We start from the raw sequence: 24,327 nt of genomic DNA on the forward strand, positions 1-24,327 counted from the left end.
CTGGCCTGCCATTTTCTCTCCCTCTGACTGGTTAAAATGGCATTGACCTCTGGGCCCAGAGCCCCAGCTTTGTCTGCAGGCCCTGGCTCTTCCTGTCCCTGGGAGGGAAAACACGGAGGTATGAAGACATGGTTTTAGTTTCCTTTCCACCAGTCTCTCTGTGCTTTCAGAGGCAGTGTTGTGGGGGAGGGGCTCCTTGGGCTTCTCTGGGTCAAGTTCTATTTGTAGATACAAGGCAGGATCACTGGGTTCTCTTGCTGGCCTCAGTGTTCCAGCAGAGTGTGACTGAACAGAGAACCTCAAGCGACAGGGACAACTTTCACATTGAATCCTGGTGGCATGCCCTTTACCCCCAGAGCTGGCCTCCAAGCACTAAAGTGGCCTTCTAGCTACCTCAGCCATTCAGCAAGCCAAGCCTTGCAACTGTTTGAGTCTAGCCCATTAGGGTCCAGCTTCATGCTAAAGCAGAAACCTTACCTTTGGGTAAGGACACTCTTTCAGCCTGTGTGGAAAAGTATGGACTAACCTGGGTAGACACAAAGGGCCCACCTGCTTATTCCTGTAAGCAACATTTGATGCGGGAGGGAACAGGCTGGGCCTCAGCTATTCACATACCTGAGGATGCAAACATCCCTTTTCCTAGGTAGGGTTTCCCAAGTGCAGTTTCACAGACGGTGATTGGTCAACTGTTGAGATCATAGATCTGTACTCTGATGGCTAGGGTCTGTGTGAACCAAGGAAAGCAATCTAAAACACCTATTATTGAAGCAGGGACGGGAAATTTTCATAGGTTATCAGGCAGCTGGGAATACCATGAGTGAATGTAAGGCATCCCAAAGGAGACCGCAGTACAGGGTAAACACTGAGCCTCTTTCTTCTTCCCAAGTATGTTTTTATGAAGTTGACAGTATGGTCTCCATTCTTTTTCCTTCCACATTTTTTTTGGTACTACCCCTTCCCATTGTCATCACTGTGTTGTGACTTTTTAATCGGTAGTGTTTATTTTTGACAAGCTTTTCATAGCCCAGGCTGGCCTAGCACTCACTACAATGTAGCCCAGGGTGACCCTGAACTCCTAGAGATCTGCCTTTTGAATTGGGTATGGGTGTGAGTCACCATGCTGGACTGTTGTTGCTATGAGATATTTCCCCTATTTTTCTTCTATTTAGAGACACTCATGGTGTGTGTGTGTGTGTGTGTGTGTGTGTGTGTGTGTGTGTTAAGAGCAATCCACCTTGGTTTTGAAATCAGAGTTTCTATGTGAGACGGGGGCTTTCTGATTAGGTTTTAGGCTCTGCCTCTCCGGTGCCGTGGTTACAATAGCTTATTTGTAGGCTTATTTATAATAGGGTGCTGGGGATGGCAAGCTCTCTCCAGGCTCAGCCATAATGTTTTTGATGGGACTTCCCCATAACCTGAATAGAGAGGGGCGAAGGGCTACAACCAACCATCTTCTCATGGTGGTAGGTGTGGTCAGGTTCCCTACCTTTTCTGAATTCTCAACTCTTGCACACTCCACGAAGCAGGCAAGATTCTGAGAATCTCACACTGATATTATAGATAAGGAGATAAACTGAAAAAGTCTAAGCAACTTAGCTGAAACTAACTTAGCGGGTGGTAGTCCTTGTTTAAGTTAGAACTCAGGCTTTGCCAGGTATAAAGGGAATGAATTCTCAAGCTGTTAGACTTGTCCTCTTAAGAATCCAACAGTCAAACTATACATGCATGGGGCAGAGGGCAAGCACATGCCACGGGCATATCCCTGGAGTGAGCGGTGTCCGCACCTTTGTTAGCCATTGGAGGCCCGGGATTGTCTGCAGTGGGCGTCTGTGACAGGGTGGAGTGCAGTACCAGGTAGCTCCGGTGCCGGTCGTCCTGTACTACAAGTTAGAGTTAGCTTGGTACAAATGCAGGACACCTGACCGTCCTCATACAGTTTCCCCGTCTTCGTCCTGCCGGGCGCCCTCCTTTCCCGCGGAGCTGTCACAAAGGAAAGCCCTTGGCGTCTTTACTTTCCACTGCCACAGAGTACCGACTTTACAAAGTTTTAGGGCGCGTTCCTCTGGGATCACTGCCCACCAGTATAACTCCGGCCAGGAGGCTCTCAAGTGACCCCGGGAAGTCAGGGAGAGCAAGCGACCCTTATGTTCATGTTCAGACCCGGGCTACTCGCAAATGCACACGGTGCTCGGCGGGGGTACACGAGGAGTCTTGGGTTGGGGGGCCTAGGGGACTCGAGTCCAGTCCTCCCTCCTCCTAGCGTGGCCTGAAGCCACCGGAGTAGACGCAGCGCCCCTACAGCCAGCTTTTCCGCCTCCATCTCCTCCTCCTCCACCTCCTCTTCCTTCCCCCAGCGGGCGTGCAGTCTCAACCGGTTCAGACTGGCCAGGGTGCCTCGGCGAAGGAGAGCGGCGAGTGGGACCACCCCGGGAGTGACTTCCCGGGGTGGGGGCTGGAAGGTGGAGCCGGCGGGGAGGGTTGCAATCCACGTGTCCCTGGGGCTGAGGGAGGCGGCGGTGGATCGCGCGCGGCGGGACCGGCCGCCCAGCGCACGGCCGGGATCAGCAACCGCGGCCCCAGCCGAGCCCGGGACTCAGGTAAAGGCCCTAGAAGACCGGGAGGTCCCGGTCGGAGCAAATCTGTTACTCAGCAAACTGCAGCGAGAGAAGGCGGCGCTGTCACTCGCGGGTGCACAGCTGGCGGCCGGCTTCTGGTCCGGCTGTCTGCCCCGGACTGAGAGAGCCCTGAGAACGCCGCAGTGTGCTCTGCACCCCTCCCCCTTTAAAAAGAACAAAAGAAAGAAAGAAAGAAAGAAAGAAAGAAAGAAAGAAAGAAAGAGAGAGAGAGAGAGAGAGAGAGAGAGAGAGAGAGAGAGAGAGAGAAAAAAAGAAAGAAAGAAAGAAAGAAAGAAAGAAAGAAAGAAAGAAAGAAAGAAAAAAGAGTGCTTGCCTTTGCATAACACTTCCAGGAATCTGAGGACTGCATTTTGAGTGGAGTAGTGGAGTAGGGGGAGCAAGGGGATGAGATCTGGGAGATAAGCGGGAACCCCTTGCCATGAGTCTGCCGGATACCTTGTGCAGGTGTTGGTGGCAGTTCAGAAAGAGGCGTACGACCCAGGTGGGTCCTCACTCCTCACTTGCCAAAAGGCAGCTCCAGTAGAGGTGGGCTCAGGTGCTGGGGGGAATCCAGTTGGGGCTCAGAGTGCGTCTAACTGTAAGGACAGCAGCGCGTGGTGCGGGTGGGTCCTGCCGGGCACCAGTCAGTGCAGCACCCGGGCTGCGCTCCAGAGTGCAGGAGCCCAGCTGCCAGGCAGCTCCTCCGCCACCTGGAAGTTCAGAGGAACAAAAGTTGGAAGGATTTTGGTGCTCACGCCTCGGCTCTGGTTCGCCTAGGTAACCTGCTTTGGTTTTAGCAGTGAACCGAGGCTTTGGAGAGGGCAGCAAGCCGTTGAACTTGACCATCAAAGTCGGGATAAAACCTCTTTCTTGGGGATGGCAGGTGTATGCAGCACAAATACTTCGGAATGTTTAGGCACCGTTTACATTACATACATTATTTACATGTTATTATTTATGTTGATATCCTAATAACCTCACTGGACCCGTCTCATGGGCTACAGTTCAGTAGTAATATTTAGATATCTTGAATTGCCTAGATTGTCACGTTCACCTAGACCAGAGCAGAAACAGCTTAGATGTTCTCAGGTAACAGACGCTAAAGAGGGTGAAGAGGAAAGAAAGGTGTTCATGCTGGGTCCAGCTTCAGTTGGACCCTGTGTGAGTGCCAGGAGTGGCGCTGGTACCCAGAGTTTCCCTCAACAAGCAAATAGAAATTAGACAAGAAAATCGTTTCACCTGAACACTGGCAAAGACGTGTAAAGCAGCAGCACTAATACATGGCCAAAGAACAGACTTCTTGGGTAAGTGGAGAGGCAGGCAGGCAGCCTTCCCGTCTCTGAGGAAGCGTCTATGGGAAGGGCAAGTGTGTGATAAGTTGATGTGGAATGGCAAGCAACTTTCACATCTCTAAGGAAGGGTCTATGGGAAGGGCAAGTGTGTAATAAAGTGGTAGAGGACATTAGGGACTCTTGACTGGTTTCTTAATGTTTTCATTGCTGCTCTACAATACTAGCTATGACGGTGGGCAGTGGCTAGTGTCTGAATGTCAGAAAAGGTGTCCTTGGCTTCAGATAAACCTGGACACTGTCTAAACCAGGGGTTCTCAACATTCCTAATGCTGCGACCCTTTAACACAGTTCCTCATGTTGTAGTTGTAGTGACCCCCTCCTAACCTTATAAAATAATTTCGTTGCTACTTCGTAACTGTTGTTTTGCTACTGTTATGAATCATAATGGAAATATCTGATATACAGGATGTCTGATGTGTGACCTCTGTGAAAGGGTCATTCAGCCCCCCCAGGGGTTTTGATCCACAGGTTGAGAACTGCTGGAATAGACCAAAAAGCTGATGTTTAGACAGATGAGATCGGATTTCTCATTTGTATTTCATCCCCTCTTTTGAGCACTCCATTTTTTGTGGTCTTTTTCTACATTGAAATGTCCCCCAATGTTTACTGAGAGACTATAGTTGTGTGGAGAATTTGTGGGGGCCGCATTGACAGGAATCAGTGTCTTGCTTGAGGGATTGCAGCTTTCTGGAAAAGACTCCCCTAGCAATAAGTATCTCAGTTTTAATTTAAAAATGTCAAGGAAGAAAAGCAGGTATTCTAAGCCAGCTAGTGCTTATGTTTAGTTTTTCTGTAGACATTAAATGATTTTTGTGGGTTAAGCTATAATTTATTATTGAGTCTAAAATTTAAAATAGAAGGCATGCCCTCTGTTGAGTCCGGTAGGATAGACAGCATTCTTCCATGTATGTGTCGTGTGAGATGGCCCAGAAGGAGGAGTTCAAGGGCAGACGTACCAACAGTGTACTAGTATTGAATAGTAAGAAAAGCGGTTCATCTGGGGTTGTGAGTGGAAGAGTTCTGTGGTGAGGGCAGGCTCTTCACTGAGACTGGAGTGAGAAGAGGATCTTCCTGGTGGGAAGGAGTCTCCACTGAACCAGAGCCTAGCACACATAGGGGCTGGTCGGCTGCGTGCATAGGAACCACAGTCTCTGGGAGCAGCTGGACCCTGGAATTTATACTAGATGATGCTGGGAGGTGAGATGGGGCCAAACACCATACCCGAGGCCAAGACATTGAAGTGTGGCTGAATATTGCCCTTAGGATGGGCCCCAACAATCTGGGTCCTTGCCTAAGTTTGTGGCTTTCAGTTTGGTTTTGTGAGTTGCCTCTACACTAAAGCAAGTGACTCAAATCTCAGTGTCTGCTTCCCATCCACGTGACTGGCGGGGAGAGCGAAGAAACAGCTAGTGTGGTTGACTCCAACAACGATGCACATCCAGTTGTGCTTTTCCCTAGACCTGTGTTTTATGACGTCATGGTCATGGTGGAGCTGTGCTCAGCAGGAACCTATCTTTAACTTCCTGGGCCGGTGAAGTGAGAGCAGTTTCTCTCGGCTTCCCTTGTTTGTAATGCTAGTGACCATGAACGCTCCTGAAGCCTGTAGTCAAGAGAGCCATGCCGTTTTTTGCGCTGTTTTGATTTTAGACTGAGGATTTTGATAGGTCGATCTTGGGACTGGAGAGATGGCTCAGGAGTAAGCATGTGCTCCCCTTGCAGAGGACCCACGTTCAATTCCCGGCCCCCACATCAGGTGGCGCACAACTGCCTGTAACTCCACCTCCAAGGGGACAGATAGAACTCTCTGACCTCCATGGGCACTCCCAGTCATGCATGCAGACACACACATACACACAATGGAAAGCAGTATCAAAAAGAAGAAACTAGTCAATCAAACATATGAACCCGATTTGCCAGCTTCAGAGCCTCTCCTTTGAGTTATTGCATTGCATCCTTGGCATAGTCATAAATGTTGACTTTTATTTTATTTTTTTATTTTTTTATTTTTTTTTTTTTGGTTTTTTTTGGTTTTTCGAGACAGGGTTTCTCTGTGGCTTTGGAGCCTGTCCTGGAACTAGCTCTGTAGACTAGGCTGGTCTCGAACTCACAGAGATCCGCCTGCCTCTGCCTCCCAAGTGCTGGGATTAAAGGCGTGCGCCACCACCGCCCGGCAATACTGTTAAGTGCTGAACCTGGGTCCTGGAGTCGCCTCTCAGCATTCCCACCCCCATCGTTCTGACTGATGTCATTCTATACATTCAGTTACATATTTCAGTGTCCTTGTTCCTTTTAAACCTGTCACACTGAAGTAGGCGTGGTGACTGACACCTCTCATACTAGTATTTGGGAGATGAGGCAGTAGGATTGCACATCGGAGGCCAGCCTGGCTGTGCAGGGAAAACCTCCCCTAAGCAAACCAACAAACTCTGTTATATGACGTGCTTTAAGAGAAATTCTTAAGCTTGAGCAGAAGCAGGATAAGAAAACCTGGTGGCAGACTTGGTGACCTCAGATATGAAGGTGAGAGCAGCCCGAGTCTCCGAGGGACCCTGGGTCTCCACCGCTGTCATTGTTCCCGTGAGTCTCCCAGTTTCTCTCTCTTAGGTCTCCTGTGCTATTTGGCCATTTATGGTTGTGTGTGGGGAACTATGGACAGTAGATATGCTTTAGATTCATTCAGTTACCTCAAAAATACAATAGCTAGAGGGTAGTTTAGGTAACTAGTGCACAGTGTTGAGCTCTCAAAAGGACTGTGTTCCAAGGAGAAGGCAAACATCATGCCTGCAAACCCTATCAGCAAATACTGAGGCCTGCGTGACTTAGCTTTTCTCATCACAGTGACAGCCTTTCAGTGGACGGCTGAAAGGAGGAAGATTTGTTCTGGTACAAAGGTTAGGGTCACCATTAAACGGAGCCTTCAGAGATCAGATTGGATTCTAAATAATGATGAGTAAGTTGTATAAAACGATGAAACAGAAGACCACGTCAGCTACTTTAGTGTCTTCGTCATGGATCACTTCACCGGGACACTCCTTGGCCAAGCTTTCGGCTGGGTAGCATGAAATAGCTGTAGCCAAATCCTGGAAGCACAAAGTACATGGTGCGGGCAGGACGTATAGAGGTGACGTTGACAATCTGCGTCTATGGAAAAGCTGGGCGTGGTGGCGGTGTGTGTATGTGTGTGTGTGTGTTTATAGGCTTGATTCTGTTAAACCTTTTGACTCCAGATAGTTGGCAGATCCTGTTTAATGTCTTCTCTGAGGCTGGAGAGGACTTAGAAGAGATGGCTTCTCATTGGCTTGGTGAGAAAGCCAATGGTCAGTGAGACAGGCACCGAGTGAATAAAGAAGGCCGGGGCTGTGCCAGGGATATCAGGGCAGGCAAAGTGAGACACTAAGTACACTTAGCCCTCATCTGGACTCCGGGACTTATCAGAGAGTGGAAGAATCTGAAGAGATGTTCAGCCAACAAAGACCAAAGTTCGTCAGGTTCAACTAATTATTACATAAAAAACAAGGGCCCAACTGTAGTGATATTTCATTTGTCTTTTAATAAATAAAGCTCGCCTAAAGATCAGAGACTAAAACAGCTGCACTGATCAGCCTTACAGACCAGGCAGTGGTAACCCATACCTTTCATCCCAGTAGCCACACTAGTTTGCCATAGAAACCGGCCAGGAGTGGTACAAGCCTTCAATCCCAGCCCTAGAGAGGAATATAAGAAGGGAGGAGACAGCTCTCACACACAGTCTCATTCTGAGGGTTCCAGGAGGCAGGATCGCCATTTTCAGACTGAGGTAAAGGTAAGAGCTAGTGGCTGGCTGTTTTGCTTTTCTGACTTCAGGTTGAACCCTAATATCTGTCTCTGAGTTTTTATTAATTGTACTACACCCAACATTGGCAGAATTTCTGTTTTCTTTGGTGGGGGGACCACTGAAATTCAGATTTTTTTTAAGGGTAATCTTCCAGTATCGAAGCATTGGCAATTCATTCAAACTTGCCAAAAACCAAAACAAAAGCGACCTCACTGAGCAGGTCAAACAAAACAGTCTCGGGACCAGATTTGGCCTTAACATCGACAATATGTGATTCAGCGACCTTAGCCTGAATCCATCGACTCACTGCTGGCCTCTTCCTGCCTTGCTAGAATGGTGGTGACCCGCGACCAGTGTTAGGCTGCTGTCCTGGTTTCCTCTTTTGTTGCTGCTGTAAAACACTGCCCGAAAGCAACTTAGAGAAGGAAATGGTTTCTTTAGCTTCCATTTCCCCGTTACAGTTCATCTCTGAGGGAAGCGAGGGCAGAACTCAAGCAGGAACTTGATGATGCAGAAACCATGGAGGAACGCAGCTTGCTGGCCTGCTGGCAGGAGCTTTCTTATACAGCCCAGAACCACCTTTGCACAATTACTAATCAAGCAAATGCCCCCACAGACATGCCCACAGGCCAGTTTGATCTGCATCATTTCTCTCTGAGATTCCTTGCTTGGGTGATTCCAAACTGTGTCAAATTGGCAAGTCATGGTGACAGATCAGTAGATTCAACTAAGGACATCTACCAAGCCTTAAAGGTCAAAGGGCATTCTTTGCTCATGACCCCGCGGTTGATCACGTCACAGAGTTCAGTAGCTAATGATGGCTGTTAGAGGACTCCTTCCAGCGGCGCTTAGTGTGACTGAGTCCCCGGACGCAGAGGTGTTTCTCTGAACATTTTCCTTGGCTGTTCTTCCATACTCTATCCCAGTGTGGCGTAGTAAACTGTATTCCTCTTGGACAAGGTGTGTATTCAGAGGCCAGCTCATGGTGCTCAGAACTCTCCATTTTCTTCGGCCTGCGTGATTTGCCCAAACACTCTCTTCCTCCTGCTTTTCAAGTAGGACCTTACTGTGTAGCTCTAGCTGGCCTGGGACTCAAAGGGACCTGCCTACCCCTTCCTCCCAAGTGCTAGGATTAAAGGTGTGCCTTCATGATGCCCAGCCCCCTTCTTAAACAGAACAGTCTGCTAATCTCCTTGAATTTCGATCAAACGAGTTAAGTTCAGGATTTTGCTCTTGTAAGTTGGATCATAAAAGCAGTTTAGATTGTTTTATAGTGCATTTATCCAGCTCCAAAAAGCGAAAGGAAAACTAAGTTAAGGGTTTAACGATTCCAAGGGAAATTGTACAATGAATGTCTTTAACTGAACTGGATTTTTAATATTTAGTTTTTGTATATTTGTATACATGTGTGTATGTATGTACTTTTTGAGGCAGAGTCTCATTACGTAGCCGCGGCTAGCCTGTCTATTTGTAGACTAGGCTGGCTTCAAACTCACAGAGCTCCACGCATCTCTGCCTCCCAAGCGCTGGGATTAAAGGCTTGTGCCTCCGCACCCAGCTGCATTGGGTTTTCGGAGATGGATTTTGGGATTTGCCAGGCTTGTGTGTTGTACTCCTTGCTTCATGTCAATGAACTATGTTATAAACAAGCGGGCCTGGCTGTAGCTTGACCGTCAGAGCTGTCGTTGACAAAGAGAAGAACACGTTTGAACAAACAAAATGAGAACGGTGCATTCGGAGAGGCCGTGGAGCTTATGTGCCTGAGCTGGCCCCGAGAGGGTTCCCAGGGGGTTTGACCTGACAGTTCAGAGCCGCGGTATGTTCTTGGTCTGGGCCCATACATTGACAAGTCAACCCTGTCTTGCACGCTAATGACTATAGCAGACATCTCCGAATGTTTGACTTTAAAAAGAAAGAAAGAAAGAAAGAAAGAAAGAAAGAAAAAAAGAAAGAAACTAGCTACTGCCTTTTAGAATTTATTGGAATCTTTTTGTTTCATTTTTGTTTTTTTTTTCTTTCTTTTTTTTTGTTTTTTTTTAATTTTTATTTATTTATTTAATTAATTTATTTATTATGTATACAATGTTCTGTGTGTATGCCTGCAGGCGAGAAGAGGGCACCAGACCTCATTACAGATGGTTGTGAGCCACCATGTGGTTGCTGGGAATTGAACTCAGGACCTTTGGAAGAGCAGGCAATGCTCTTAACCGCTGAGCCATCTCTCCAGCCCCTTCATTTTTGTTTTTTGAGACAGGGTTTCTCTGTAGCTTTGGAGCCTGTCTAGAACTCTCTCTGTAGACCAGATTGGCCTTGAACTCACAGAGATCTGCTTGCCTCTGCCTCCCAAGTGCTGGCATTAAAGACATGTGCCATCACTGCCTGGTTTGAATATTATTATTATTATTTTGGGGTTTTATTGAGACAGGGTTTCTCTGTAGCTTTGGAGCCTGTACTGGAACTAGCTCTTATAGACCAGGCTGGCCTTGAACTCACAGAGATCCACCTGCCTCTGCCTCCCGAGTGCTGGGATTAAAGACGTGCGCCACTACTGCCTGACTGAACCTTATTTTTAATTGACGTAGTATTTGTACGTGTTTGTGGAGTACAGAGTCATGGTTCAGTACACATGTGCAGAGTGCAACAGTTGTATCAGGGTAATTAGCAATTCCTAGTGCTTCAAATATTTATCATTTTATGCCTGTTTCAGTTATTGTAGACTATGTAGTGAAATGTTCCTAACTGAAGTTACCTTACAATGCTAAGGAACGTTAGGATGAATCCTATTTTAACTGGATTTTGGTAGCTATTTTCAAGCCCTGTCTCCCTTCCTGTCACTTCTGCTAGCTCCTGGTGTCCTCTGTCCTACAGGATAATCTGAGGCGACAAACTTCCTTAGCTGCCACCTGTGAATGAGAACGTTCAGTATTTGTCTCTGAGGATCTGACTTACTTCCCTCTGCAAAATGTCCATTTTCATCTACAGTGCTGCAGTTCACAGGGTTTTACTCTGTTTTTGTCGGAGAATGGATGTTTACATGACTCAGGTAATGGTAGTCTTGATAGGTAGATAGATAGGTAGATAGATAGATAGATAGATAGATAGATAGTCACTAGTCGTATTATCTGATGTTATAATGTTTAAGATGTAGGTTCAAGCCTTCCCTCCTCCCTCCCTCCTTCCTTCCCTCCTCCCTTCCTTCCTTCTCCTGACAGTCTTACTATATAGCCCTGTCTGGCCTGGAAATTGCTGTACAGAACCAGGCTGGTCTTGAACTCACAGAGATCTACTTACCTGCACCACCATCTGTGATTCTTAAGTGAAGTTACGGTTGGCGTGTCAGAGACAGTGCCTTCTCCTGCATCTTCCTAAAGTCAGTCGTTTTGGCTGTAGTCACTATTTCTACAAGAATTTATTTTTTCATTTCTCCTTGAAAGTCTGGAGGGGCTGTTTGATCAAGATTTTCAGGGTATGGATAAGGGGCAGACCTAAAGCAACAGCCTGGCCTGGCTGTTGTGGGTGGGTAATGGGAGTGGGGTGTTCTGTGACCTAAATTCTTAACGTCCTCCCTTTGTCTAGAGGAAACATGGTTTATCATACTTGGATTCTAGCATGCCCGGCAAGGCTGAGGCAAGAGGGGCATGCTTTCTAGGCTAGCCTGTGCTACACAGGAAAACTGGTCTCTGAAAACCCCCAATAACATCAAAATTTGGATCTCTAAAATAATGGGATTCGAAGTGTTAGGCACGGGGCCTTTGGGAAGAGACCAGATCCTAAGATGTGGGGGACAACAGAGCTCCACCCCCACCCTTCCCATACTGTTTGGGGACTCAATAAGAAGGCAGTTTTCTCTTGAGTAGAAAGTGACCCTCACACATAGAAGAGCAGGCCTTGAATGTGGCCTCCTGGTCCTCAGGAACTGTATGATAAACTCCTATTGTTCATAAACCACACAGTTTATACGACTTTGTTACAGCTTCCTGGATGACTAAGTCAGGGCGGAGGGACTGACCCTAGCCCTACTCCCTCTGTTTGCCCAAAGCCTCCTCCTGTCCTCTTCCTTCCCTTCCAGTGGCCTTCCTCATTGAGGGAGCCGTGGGACAGTTGACCAGAGTATGTTCTTCCATTCCTCGGGACAGTGACTCTTGCTTCCAGCTGCACAGTATTAGAATCCCCCAGGAAGCTAATTGGAAGCGGAAGTGGCAGGCTTGCCAGTAGAGAAGTCTGTAGTGAGTGCTGGCATTGGTGTAGAGAGCTTGCCAGATGAATTTCTTAGGGTCAGAACCTCCCTGCTCTTGACTCACTAAGGCACTGAGACCCGGAACTAGAAATTCAAAAAGGAGCCGCGTCCTAATACTGGTTGAAGATTCCTTACCGAAAATGCTCTAAAAATCAGAAGTGTTGGAGATTTGCTTTTAGAGTTTTGGATTGTCTTTCTTTTGGGGGAATATTTCTGGGGACTTAACCCACAATCTCACATATATGTTGGCCCGACAAGCTACCATGTGTGGTAGCTCCTGCCCTGGAATATTTGTATAAACAAAATGAGATATGTTAGAGATGGGACACGAATTTAATGATATAATTAATATATGTTTTATGCACACCTTATGCCTGTAGCTCAGGGGATAGAATGTTTGCCTGGCTATGATCAATTCCCTCGTAAAAATACACTAGGAGTGGTGGCTCCCATCTATGATCACAACACTGGGGGCATGGAACAAGAGGACCAGAAGTACAAGTCATCAGATGGGTGGTGGTGGTGCATGCTGTTAATCCCAGCACTCGGGAGGCAGAGGCAGGCGGATCTCTGGGAGTTTGAGATCAGCCTGGGCTATAGAGAGAGTTCCAGGACAGGTTCCAAAGCTATAGAGAAACCCTGTCACACCCAAAAAAGTGCATGTCATCCTTAAACAGGGATTTGGGGGGACAGCCTGGACTATCTGAGATCTTGTCTTAAAACAAACAAAAATTGTTTTATCAAAGTATGGTTTGCAATAGCAAAACCAAGCAATCAGAAAAAACTGTTCAATGAGCTTAGGCAAATGGAGCCAGCTGGAGTGGACATTCATTTGGAAAAATATTTTACATAGCAGTTGTATTAAGTTATATTTCACATACCACACCAGTCACCTACGTAAAATTTGCCTTTTGGTGATATTTAGCATGTCGTGATTAGAGTAACCATCTCCACCATCAACTCTCGAACGTCTTCACACCAGAGACATCTCAAAGCCATTCAAAGTCCCCCCAAATTCCTCTCCAAAGCCTCAGTGTCCTTGGTCGGGAAGCCAGATCTCCTGTGAGTGGCCTTTCTCCCCGGGCTTCTTGCTCTTAGCGCAAGACGTTTACAGCTTCACCTGTTTCTTCGTATTGTCTGGTCATTGCTAAATAATCCTGCATTGTGTGGCTGTGTCATAGCTGTTTTCTTCACTCACCCTTGGCGGATGTTGGCTCCTTGGTCTGTAAATATTCGTTAACCCTATCACCTACATATAGACTATTTTACATTTCCTGTCTTTCTTCTATGTGGATGCTTATTTTCCGGTTCCTAGTATCCCAGTCCCTACACTGAGGTGGCAGAGGATAAACCATGTATGTTTGGTGGGGGCAGAAGTCACTGTTTAGGGCAAAGGGATGCACTGGTGGCAGAAAGTCTTCTGGCAGAGTGGGTCTACTATTATGAAACTTGTTACCTACCGACACTGGAGTCAAGACTCAAACACATATTTTTGTTAGATATCAAGTGCTTTATGTTAATGGCTTTATTGAGATAGTCACTTACGATAAAATCGACTCATGTCATATGTCCTAAAAATCCTTTTCAGTGAATTCCCCAAAATTATGTTACCTTAAACATAGTCTGCTTTTGGTACAGCTATTAGTTGGGGTTCGGGGGAAGGGGCTGTGCGGGTGCCGTGGCATATGTGTGGAGGTCAGGACAATGTTGTGGGATCCATGGAGTCATGCTCTCTTCACCTTCATGTGGCTTCAGGGTAGTAGAGCTCAGGTCTGGAAGCTTGCAGAGAAACTGCCTTTACCCACCCACTGCGCCATCTTCCCAGCCCTGCCTTTTTGCACAGTTTTATCGCCTAAAGGACCCTGTGCCCTTCAGGCTTCCTGCGCTCAAACTGCTTTTCTGTTTGCGCCAGCGAAGGATGAGGGTCCAGTTCTTCATGTCCTTGCCTATGTTTTTCACCTTTTCAGGCACCGAAAAAGACATTCCTCATAGCTGAGGGACCTGTAGAGCCTCCCCCACCCCTTTTCTCCTCACCTTCTACTCTTCCTGCAACCATTTCTTTCTGTTCTCTTTAGCGCAGGCTTGAGCTACCAGTCCCCCTGCCTCAGCCACCCCAGTGCCAGGATCACAAAAGTATGAGCCACCATGACAACTTGGGTTATGGTTTTTAAACTCACTTCCCAAATGACTAGATTTAAACCAACCTGTAACCAGCCATTTCTCCAAAGTTCTTGCGATCAGTGTGGTAGCACAAGTCATTTTGATTGTGATAAGACATCAAACAAACAAACAAAAACGAAAGTACTGTCTTCAACCTCTTTTCTTATTTCAAGTGGGAAAAAAAATAATCTATGAATCTTTAGAGAGAAGTTATAAATAACTTTCAGAAAGAGGCCACTAGAGAAGAGTTGTGGCGGGGAAGGACACTGTTCATCACTCTGGATTCGAAAAAACAAATCACCATCGTCTGCGTGAGTGCATTTAAAGAAGCATATGCCAGTGCTGAATGTTGATCTAAACGTCAAATGGGCATTTCTGACAGCTTCTCTCCCAGAAAACAAAACCAAAAAAAAAATTTCTGCTAGTTATTAAGTTTCAAACCCAGGACAAACAGGCCAAGGTGCCTATTTAACATATCAAAGCTGGGCCTGGCCACCAGGTTTTCCCAGCATCCCTCAGTTCCTACCAGTTATAGGGTTTAGCTCTGCACACCCGGCCTCTACCCTGAACTTGCCAGCCCAGCGGCTGGGCTGCACTCCCCCCAGAGGCTCTTCCCTTTATAATCCAGACATTTCTTTTGGTTCCCTGCTTCTTTCATTCTTATACCTTTGGCCTCCTGGCTGCTGAACCTGGTTCCACTCTCTTCCTTTCTCCCTTCGCCCCTCCCCTCCCACAAGGCCCAGCTCAGTCTGGTCTTATGTCCCTGCCTCTCCTATGCTCTCCCTTATAGGACAATAAACTTCCTTCTTCTCCACCATACCTGGGAGCAGTAAAGAACTGATGGAAAAAATGAGCACGGAGTGAGGTGCAATGTGAGGCCCAGGGAAGATGTTTACTGGGGAACATGGACTTTCCTCGTAGGGCTTTTCCTACTCTGGAGGAAAGACTTCCAGCTCACTCCCTCCTAACAGAGCGAACCCCAGCCCCATGGCAGAGACTTACCCTCCATCTGATAGCCCAGTTAAATGCTGTCGTAACTGATTTCATGATTTCTTCTTCAACGGTGGTCCAGGGTGCACATGGTTAATTGTAAGTTACAAAATAAAGTGTACTGCTCTAAAAGGGGTGTCTCCATCAAATCCCTCCCCTCAGACTCCAGGGAACAGTGGAAGAGGAGGTGGAAACAGTGTAAGAGCCAGAGGGGATGGGGGACACCAAGAAAACGAGGCCTTTGAAATCAGCAAGGCACACACGTGAACTCACAGAGACTGAAGCAGCATGCACGGGGCCTCGTGGGTCTGCACCAGATGGGGTCCTAGAGCTGCAAGAAAAGGAGACACGCGTCCTCATGCCTAACCCAGAAGGTATCGGGAGTTAGGGACCGTGTGCAGAAAATAGTCTAGTTTTCTGCAAGGGAATCTCATTGGAAAAACAAACAACTCTTAAAGGCAGGACGCGTGCCCCGCAATAGATGGCCAACAGAAAACATACTCAACGGCATCTTTGGAAGTTCTTTGTCTCAATGAAGGGTCAAGGCTTTTCCTTTTACTTTATCTTAGTTTTATATATATATATATATATATATATATATATATATATATATATATTCTCTTTTTACCCTACAATACTATGGCTTCCGGTTTAGTGTTTTTATGGGGTTCCTGAGTATGTAAACCAGTGAGTTTCTGCACCTATGTCTGTTTCTTGTGCCTTTTCTTGGGTTCTTTTCCTGCATTTGTTTTGTCCTATTCCAACGTGCTAGTTTTTAACTTTATTTTATTATTATCCCTTAGAAGCCTGTTATCTAATGAGAGACAGAAAGGGAGTAGGGAGGGGAAACCATAATCAGGATATATTCTGTGAGAAAAAACCTATTTTCTTTTTTAAATATATTTTTATTTTATGCACATTGGTGTTTTGCCTTCATGTATCTGTGTGAGGGTGTCAGATCTTGGAGTTACAGACAGTTGTAAGTTGCCATGTGGGTGCTGGGAATTGAACCCTTGTCCTCTGGAAGAGCAGTCAGTGCTCTTAACTGCTGAGCCATCTCTCTGGTCCCCCAAAAAACCCTATTTTCAACACAAGGGGGGAAAAAGAAATACAATGTAAGTTAATGTTGTTCTATAAGTAGCCTAGTATACCCTGTTGTTTGACAGAAATTACACAAGTTTTCAAGATGCTTCTGAGTATAATTCAGTCCTTTAGTAACAGTGTAGTTAAGAGATTTGAAATTCTCAAAGAATTTACTAGAATGTACAATGTGTGCCTTTCCCTGATGCCTATTTCCACACTAGTGCGTGAATGAGATTCCTCAACACTGGAAATGGCTTATGGGTCTTGATGCCAAACAATACAGTGTCTTCTGGTACCGAGTGGCGCTTCTGATTGGGGCCGGGTGAAAGTCCATTGCTTAGATAACACGGGTGACTTATTAATGGTAGGAGTATCCGTGTGTGATGATGACTCTTCATTGTCAACCTAACTGGATTCAGAATCACCATGGAAACAGTTCTCTGTGTGTATTGATGAGGGTGGTTTTAGGAAAGTCTATCTTTGGGGGGGGGGGAATGAGCCCAGCATCAGACCCTGACTGCTCTCACTCCCCTGCCGTGCCTCTCCACCATGATGGACTGTATCCCCTCAGTGGGTCAAAATAAGCCTTTGTCAAGCTGCTTTTGGTCAGTTATCCTGTCACAGCCGTGGTAAAGGTCACCGGTGCATTGCTAAGGTATAGAAGGAATCCTGCGTTGGGTGTAAGGTGCATGACATGTCTTTACACGTCAACAGTGTGCCACGGGCCTCACCTTGTGAGCGCGCCCCTCTTCACCTTGACCCATCCTTCCCTTCTGCTGAGGGTCCCCTTGCTCCTCATGCCTAAGCCACCCTCTCATGAATCCCACTTTTAAAGCCAGCCCCGCACGCGTACAAGAAGCCGTCTGCCTCAGCTCCTGCTTTGGCTGCCTTCACTTCCCCTCAGTTGTTGACCATGAAAACTTCCCGGCCAAGTCCCCGTGGCTAGCTTAATAGGCACTTCCTTTTTCCAAGATTTGCAGTCCTAGTCTCTTCCTGTGAGAAACGACGCTACTTGTCCTCTGTGTTGAAATAGCACCCAGACACGGCCCATGGCAAGGTGGGACAAAGGTTGTCTCTGAAGAAAGGAATTGCTTAGGTTTTTGAGGGACACAGTGTTCACCTTTACCTTCTAGAAAAGTCTAGTTTTTTTTTTTCCATGATCTGTCTCTGCCTGTCAGCCTGTGCTTTCCCAGAGAGTGATAATTTGGGGTTTTTAATGCAGCTGGCTCTCAATTGTCTTTTCAGTGCCTGTCCATCCTATTAGGTGTTAGGTTGCTCCTGCTTTACAGCGTCTAATTTGGGGAATTAAAACTGTGTTTTCCTTAAAGGGGATTCTGAACAGGAATTGTGTTTGCCATAGAAGCACACGAGCCTTCGTTGGATCCCAGCACCCACATAATAGCCCAGGCTTCATAGTACATGCCTGTAATACCATGACTGGGGTGGGGTGGAGGGCAACAAGTGACCCCGTGGGACTTACCAGCCAGTGGACTTAGCCTTAGTGATAAGTTCGAGGCCAGTGGAAGACCATGTTCAGAAAATCAATTAGGGGCTAGCAAGACGGCACAGCAGGTGAAGGTGCTTGCCAAGCCCGGCGACCTTGGTTCAAGCCCCGGAACACATGTTGGGAGGAAGAAGCTGACTTCCCCAGGTCGTCTTCTACTAGTCACTCGTGTACTGTGGCATGCGTGTGGGCGCACACGGAGACACAAATAGAAAAAAAAGTAATAAAATAAAAACAGAAGCCATAGACATAAAAGAGATCGAACAGCTAGAATTTTTTTTTTTTCAGTTTTGAGCCATTGCAATTTTGTTTTTCTAGTCTGCACAGAAATGAGTGCAGGAGTAAGCAGTAGCCATATGGTGAGCTACTGTACACTGGTTAAAAAATAATAAATAAAAAAGGAGACTAGAATTTTGTGAAACCTCAAAGGATGCTCAGTGCATGAAACAAATGTCCAAATGCTGATTTTAATGAAAAGAAACAAATAAAAGAACGCTTGTTTGGTTTCGCTTACTCGTATGTGAGGTAGCCCTGGGAGGGTGCTCAGGTTGCTGAAGGTTGGGATGTGCTATCAGCTCCCCTCCAGACTTCAGGAGCTAAAGCACCCTTGCTCCAGCCGCTGGAATCATAGTTGGCAAAAGACCTTCAGCTGACAGCCCTCGGGGACAAGAATTCCTCACCTGAGCTCACCACAGCTTTCTATGGTCATCACGGGTGGGCAGGGTTGATGGTTGAAAACACTTCCCAAGTGCCCAGGCCTCTTGCTTCTTAAAAATCCCATTGTATTGATTCATTGTGGGGAGCGGGCATGCTCAGAGCACAGGGTGTGTTAGAGGGCAAACCATAACTTAAGTTGTCTGCTTTCCTCTTCCACCTTGTGGGTTTCAGGGAGATTGTATTTAGGGAGATGGCTCAGCAGGTTAGCGCCCCTGCCTCCAAGTCTGGTGACCTGATTCAATCCTTTTCCCTTTAACCTCTCTCTTCCTCCCTCTGCTTTGTTCCCCTGTATAGGTTCTGACCCAAGAACACCCTAATTAAGTCTCTTTCTTTCTAACTCTCCACTTCCTGGAGAGTCTCAGAAATAAAAGTGAAGAGGCTAAAATCGGTGGTTTTTTGGAAAAAGAAGGGAGCCTGGTGAAGGAGGTCAAGAATAGGAAAGATAGTTCACGATCTGCCTTTTTATAATTAAAAGGCATGTACCAGTGAGTGCATGAAATTTTATAAATTATAGATGAAAATGTATACTTGATATGGCAGCCATATTTTGAAATCATCCATGTATATGTTTAGGTAGTCTTTCTTTAAGGAAAAGATACTTAATTTTTATCTATACTAAGGATTTATTTTACTTTTAATTATTTGTGTGTGTGTGTGTTTATGCGTGCATGTGTATATGTGTGTGTGAGTGCAGTACCTACAGAGTCCAGAAGAGGGTGTTAGAGCTCCTAAAGCTGTAAAAGTTATCAGTAGTTGTGAGCCACTCAACATGGGTTCTAGGAAACACACTCTGGTCTTCTACAAGAACAGTCAGTGTTCTTAACTATTGGCCCGTCTCATCCTCCATCCTAGGAAGAGGTATTTTAATCCCAAACCCTGTGCTGGTCACATTCTTTTTCCTCTTTTCTGGTTGTTTTTTTTTTAGTATCTGGTCACATTCTAAATGTTCTTTTTCCTCTTTTCTGGTTGTTTTTTTTAGTATCTACAGAGAAGCACTGTGTTGACTTCATCTCGCCATGGAGTTTCCGAAGTCACCTGATGGCGGGTGGGGCTGGGTGATTGTGGCTGTCTCCTTCTTCACTCAGTTCCTCTGTTATGGATCCCCATTGGCCGTTGGGGTCTTGTACATAGAGTGGTTGGACGCCTTCGGTGAAGGAAAAGGAAAAACAGCCTGGGTGGGGTCCCTGGCGAGTGGAGTCGGCTTACTTGCAAGTAAGTGGATCTGTTCATGTGTTTTCTTACTCTTTAATCCTTTAATTGCCTTTGCCATATCATCAACATTGCACGGGGCACAAAGGGCTTTTCCACATTTGAAACCTAATGTGTATTTCCCTGCTCGTCATCATCGAGATGTAACGGCTGTTCCTTGACTGTAATGAGTCTGTGTGAAAGTATGGAATTCCACAGGCCTACAATTCATCTTATGATCAGCTTCCTCACCAAAGTGACAGGCGGCATGCCAGAGGATGGGAACGAAAAGGCGAAGCGCTAGAGAGATGGTTCTGTGGTTAAGAAGGTACACTACTTTTGCTCCAGGGGATCAGACACCCCCTTCTGTCCTCTGTGGCACCCTCACATACATGTGAACACACACAGAGATGGAGGGAAAGATAGAGAGTACATGCATATACAGATAATGAAATAAAATAAAATCTTAAGAAACAAAAACTTGTGCTGCAAACATGTTTCCTGTCTCTAAAGAGGCTCACAGGGCATAGGGGCTGGAGAGACAGCTCAGATATAAAATGCACATTGGGCATGAGGACTTCAGTTTGATCCCCAGTACTCCACAGGAAAGCTGGCTGCTTTAGTGCATACTTATAATCCCAGTGCTGGCGAGGTAGAGACAAGTGAATCCCTGGGGTTCACTGACGAGCCAGCCTACTTAGCTTGGATTAACTCTGGGTTTATTAGAGACTCTGTCTTGAAAAATAGGGGAGACTTAACATCTAAGAACATGAACAATAGTGTTGTCTTCCAACTTCCACATCCATACACACACCACACACACCACACACCACACACACACACACACACACACACACACACACACGGCTCACCATCTAACAAGGAGCACACATCATCCCAGGGATGTAATAATTCAGAGGATGTATGCAGTGGGCTGGCATGGTCACAGTATGCAGGCGATCTCCTTGTCTTCCAAGCTTTGACCTGTCTGGGATTCCGCACTAGGTTCTGTTCACATGTCCATCAATTACAAAGACCTCCTCAGAAAAGTATCACACAGCACTTGGGAGGCAGAGGCAGGTGGATCTCTGTGAGTTTGAGGCCAGCTTGGTATACAAGAGCTAGTTCCAGGACAGGCTCCAAAGCTACAAAGAAACCTTGTCTCGAAAAACAAAATAAGACATAAAAACAAAAACCAAAAAACCAAAACTAACCTGTAGCTCCACAACATCTCCATGTCCCAGGTCAACATCTCCGTGTCCCTGGGTCAATATCTCCAAGTTCCTAGGTTGACCACTTTTGTCTCAATGTCCAGGGGCAGCTATCTTCAGTTTAAATAGGACTGTCTACATAATTTATGAACCCCAGAGAGATATGAAAACAGAGACTCCTTGCTCAAGAATTCCTAAGAATTTCATGGCAGTGACGGCAGATCATAGCCCTAGAAGCTGGGCCTTATCTAGTCTAAGAAGCCAGCTTGGCAATTCATCTTAATGTTTGCCCTTGGAGCTATTAGTTTGCCTTGACACAGAATCAAGCCAGTCCTCTCCTGTTTCCCGCTCTTGAGCCACTCAAGAGCCCCAGTACTGCCTCTTGCCCTATCTTAGAGTCCAGTCCTTCAGGTCTAGGCCTCTATGATGCTGAACCTGCCCTTCCAAGTCTCTTAAGATGTTTAGGAATGCCAAGAATTCTGGCTGTGTTTTGAATGCAGCAGTTGATAATCTGTGTGCCTGCTCACATCTTACTAGAACAACACAGAGAAGGAAGAACATGCTAGGCTGGTCCTTTGGAAGAGTTAAGCTTCCGATCTATTTGGGTATTAGCTATCTGATCTGATTTCTGATTTTTCTCTTAAATGATTGTATTTCTCAGGCATGAGCCCATTTAAAAATACACAGAGACCATTGCAAACTTCATTTTGTACAGGCAAATTTTTGGCTGCCAACTCTGTCGTCTGTGTGGCACAAATTACCTTTCATGGGGCATCCAGGAAATACCAAGTGTATCGGGAAATCACTTGGGCAGCGTGAACTCATTTTCTTACATAGCTCTCTATCCTCCGGATGCTCTCAAGAACGTCAATAACAAATTATCTCATTGATCTCGAAGTATACGTCAATGGGCTGCTATTGTATATATATATATATATATATATATATATATATATATATATATATAAAATATAAATATAAGGGACTTTTAAAGTAAAAGTGAATATATTCTAAATGAGGCAGATCCAAATTGCTGGCATTTTAGAAAAATGAACTTTTCACTTCCTTCAAGCAAAAAAAAAAAATTCTAAAATGTATGGAATTTGAAACATAAACAAAATCAGGAAGAGAACCAGTACTCCAAAGGATCTGGGGTGAAGTCAGAGTCAGCTCAAGTCCTGGCTCAATCACCTTTTAGTCAGGTGATTTTGGGTAGGCCATTCACCTTCTTTGGGTCTGTGCCAGCTACAAAATGAGGAGGTATTTGGACTTTTCAACTTAAAGCTTTTGAGGATGAACATAGAAAAGAGTAACTCTGAGAGCTCAAGGAAGAACTTGTTAAAAATAAGTGGTAGAAGAGCAAACACATCTGGAAGTGTGTGTGTGTGTGTGTGTGTGTGTATGGGTTGAGACTTCTTGAATACCAAGGTGACTAGCAAGAGTGGTTCCTTCTCTTGAGTTTCTTGACTAAGGATAAAGTTAACCTAGGTAAAACCCCAGAAAATCGTGTTTATTTGGAGACTAATTGAGATTGGAACCCAAGCAAACAGGCTTAAAGAGCCTTGACAATGTGCTCTGGAGTTTCCCAGATTGCAGCCCTATTCATAGCCAAGCGCTTGGAAGTTGCCTGACTTGTGAGTCAGGATTTCTGATTGGCACTTTGGGCTGCTTTGAGTGAAAGACAAAGTCCCGGTCCTTCGTGGGGAGGAGATTCTTGTTCTGATGGTCAGCGGAGCTTAACAGTGCTTTGAAGGTCCAGTTGTGCCCAAGGTGGGTGTGCCTGGGCCTTGGTCAGAAGTTCAGCTGTGGACAGTGTTCTCTGTAGTATGATTGACTGCTTCAGCTATGTTTTCAGTGTCCTGCCTCAGGGCTGGTGTGTGTGTGTGTGTGTGTGAGTGTGTTGGTACATGCAATTCTGGATGCATGTAGAGACTGCAGATCAGCCCTAAATTCTTCCCCAGGTGTTAGTCAGCTTCAATTCTCAGATTCTTCGAGGTGGTTGGCCAATGAGTCTTTGGGAACTTCCTGTCCCTCCTCTCCCAGCACTTGGATTACAGCATAAAGCACCAAACCCTTCATTCTAGAAGGTTCTGGAGAGGAGCTCAGGTTTTCATGCACAGCAAACACTTTATCAACTGAGTGACCTCATTTTCATATGTGTGTATGTGTGTGTGTATATATATATATATATATACACACACACATATATACGTATGCATGTATATGCACACTATATCTATCTATTTATATGTTTGGTTTTTTTCCAAAACAGTTTCTCTACTTTGGCTGTCCTAGAACTTGTGCTGTAGGCTAGGCTGGCCTCGAACTCACAGTGCCCCACTTTGCCTCTGCCCCCGAAGTGAGTAAAAACATGTACCACCACCACCTGGCCCTCTTTTTGTTTTCTTGACTAGTGTGGAGATTGTCTGGGGTGGGTGGGCTGCCAGAAGGATGGATCGTCGTGGGTAGCCAGGCAGAGAAGCTAGCAGGCCTTGCCGAATCCTAGGGTGCTAAGACCTGGGGTCTGTGCTATTCACAACACATTGTGGTGAGATGAATTTGGCTGAAGAAGAGGGCTTATGCTGGGAGGAGATGGTTGGTTTTCTGGGCCAGTTTGGTTACATTCATCCTCTTGTTATTCAAGTCCTAAAGCTGGCATTGCTGGGAAGGTTTTTTTGTTCTGGTTTCAAGACGCAATTGGCTTTCAGAGAGAGAGTTTATCCTAGATGATCTGGGTGGACTCCGGAAGAGAATGGAGCTTTCCCAGAAAACAACAGTTCTGCCTGAGGCCTGCAGCTTCAGCCTATACCCGAGAGTCCCAGCTGGCCTCTCCTGGTGGCTTGCCCTTACGGATCTCACTTAGGCTTGCCTAGTATCACCTGGCCCTTAGCCCACAGATCCCTCACAATAAATCTCTTAGTGTCTGTTTCCTGTTGGCATTGTTTCTGTGGGTGATCTGGACCAGCACAGAAGGAGTGGCAGGTCACTGACGCAGAGGACAGTAATGACTTTGCCATATTCTGAGAGGTGCTAAAGAACACCCCCCACCCCCCGTCCACATGTCATTCTCCAAGTTCAAGGAGAAGAATGGAGTCAACCTCATTGCTGAGACAACGGAAGGACGCTTTTCATCCTTTAGTGTGAGGGTCAAGGCAGAGTTAGCTGCCCCCTTCTCCCAGTTTTGATTCTTAATTCCTCCGGCCTGCAAAGCACCTGCCAGTGTGAGTCAGTAGAAGACTAAGCCAGCGCAGCGCAGGCAGGCACACCGGCTCAGAGTGCTGTGAGGGCTGTCTGGGCTGCCTATGAGGACTAGCCCTGAGCTGCCAAGGACCCCCTTAACTCCTTCAAGGACTGACTTCCACCCTCTGTGGAAGTCTGGGGCAGAGGCCAGTCCCCATGTACCAGGCCTTTCTGGGCCAGTGGCTAAGTGAGTTTTGGTTACTCTTTTTTGGCACC

The 24,327-nt window shown here is 46.3% G+C and overlaps 1 protein-coding gene across 3 annotated transcripts in view; it reads left to right on the forward strand.

The window, feature by feature from the left end:
• The first annotated feature begins 2,355 nt into the window (after positions 1-2,355).
• The window catches only part of Slc16a9 (solute carrier family 16 member 9), a 39,770-nt gene continuing 17,798 nt past the window's right edge, over positions 2,356-24,327 (forward strand). For 2 of the 3 annotated variants that reach the window (XM_057752066.1, XM_057752067.1), the window contains exons 1-2: positions 2,356-2,597; positions 19,452-19,684. In XM_057752066.1, the coding sequence (XP_057608049.1) occupies positions 19,489-19,684 (196 nt within the window). In that variant the 5' untranslated portion in view covers positions 2,356-2,597; positions 19,452-19,488. The remainder of the gene's footprint in view (positions 2,598-19,451; positions 19,685-24,327) is intronic. The other variant, XM_057752065.1, reaches the window with a different exon arrangement.

The sequence above is a fragment of the Chionomys nivalis genome, chromosome 19, assembly GCF_950005125.1.
Source record: "Chionomys nivalis chromosome 19, mChiNiv1.1, whole genome shotgun sequence".
NCBI classification, from domain to species: domain Eukaryota; kingdom Metazoa; phylum Chordata; class Mammalia; order Rodentia; family Cricetidae; genus Chionomys; species Chionomys nivalis.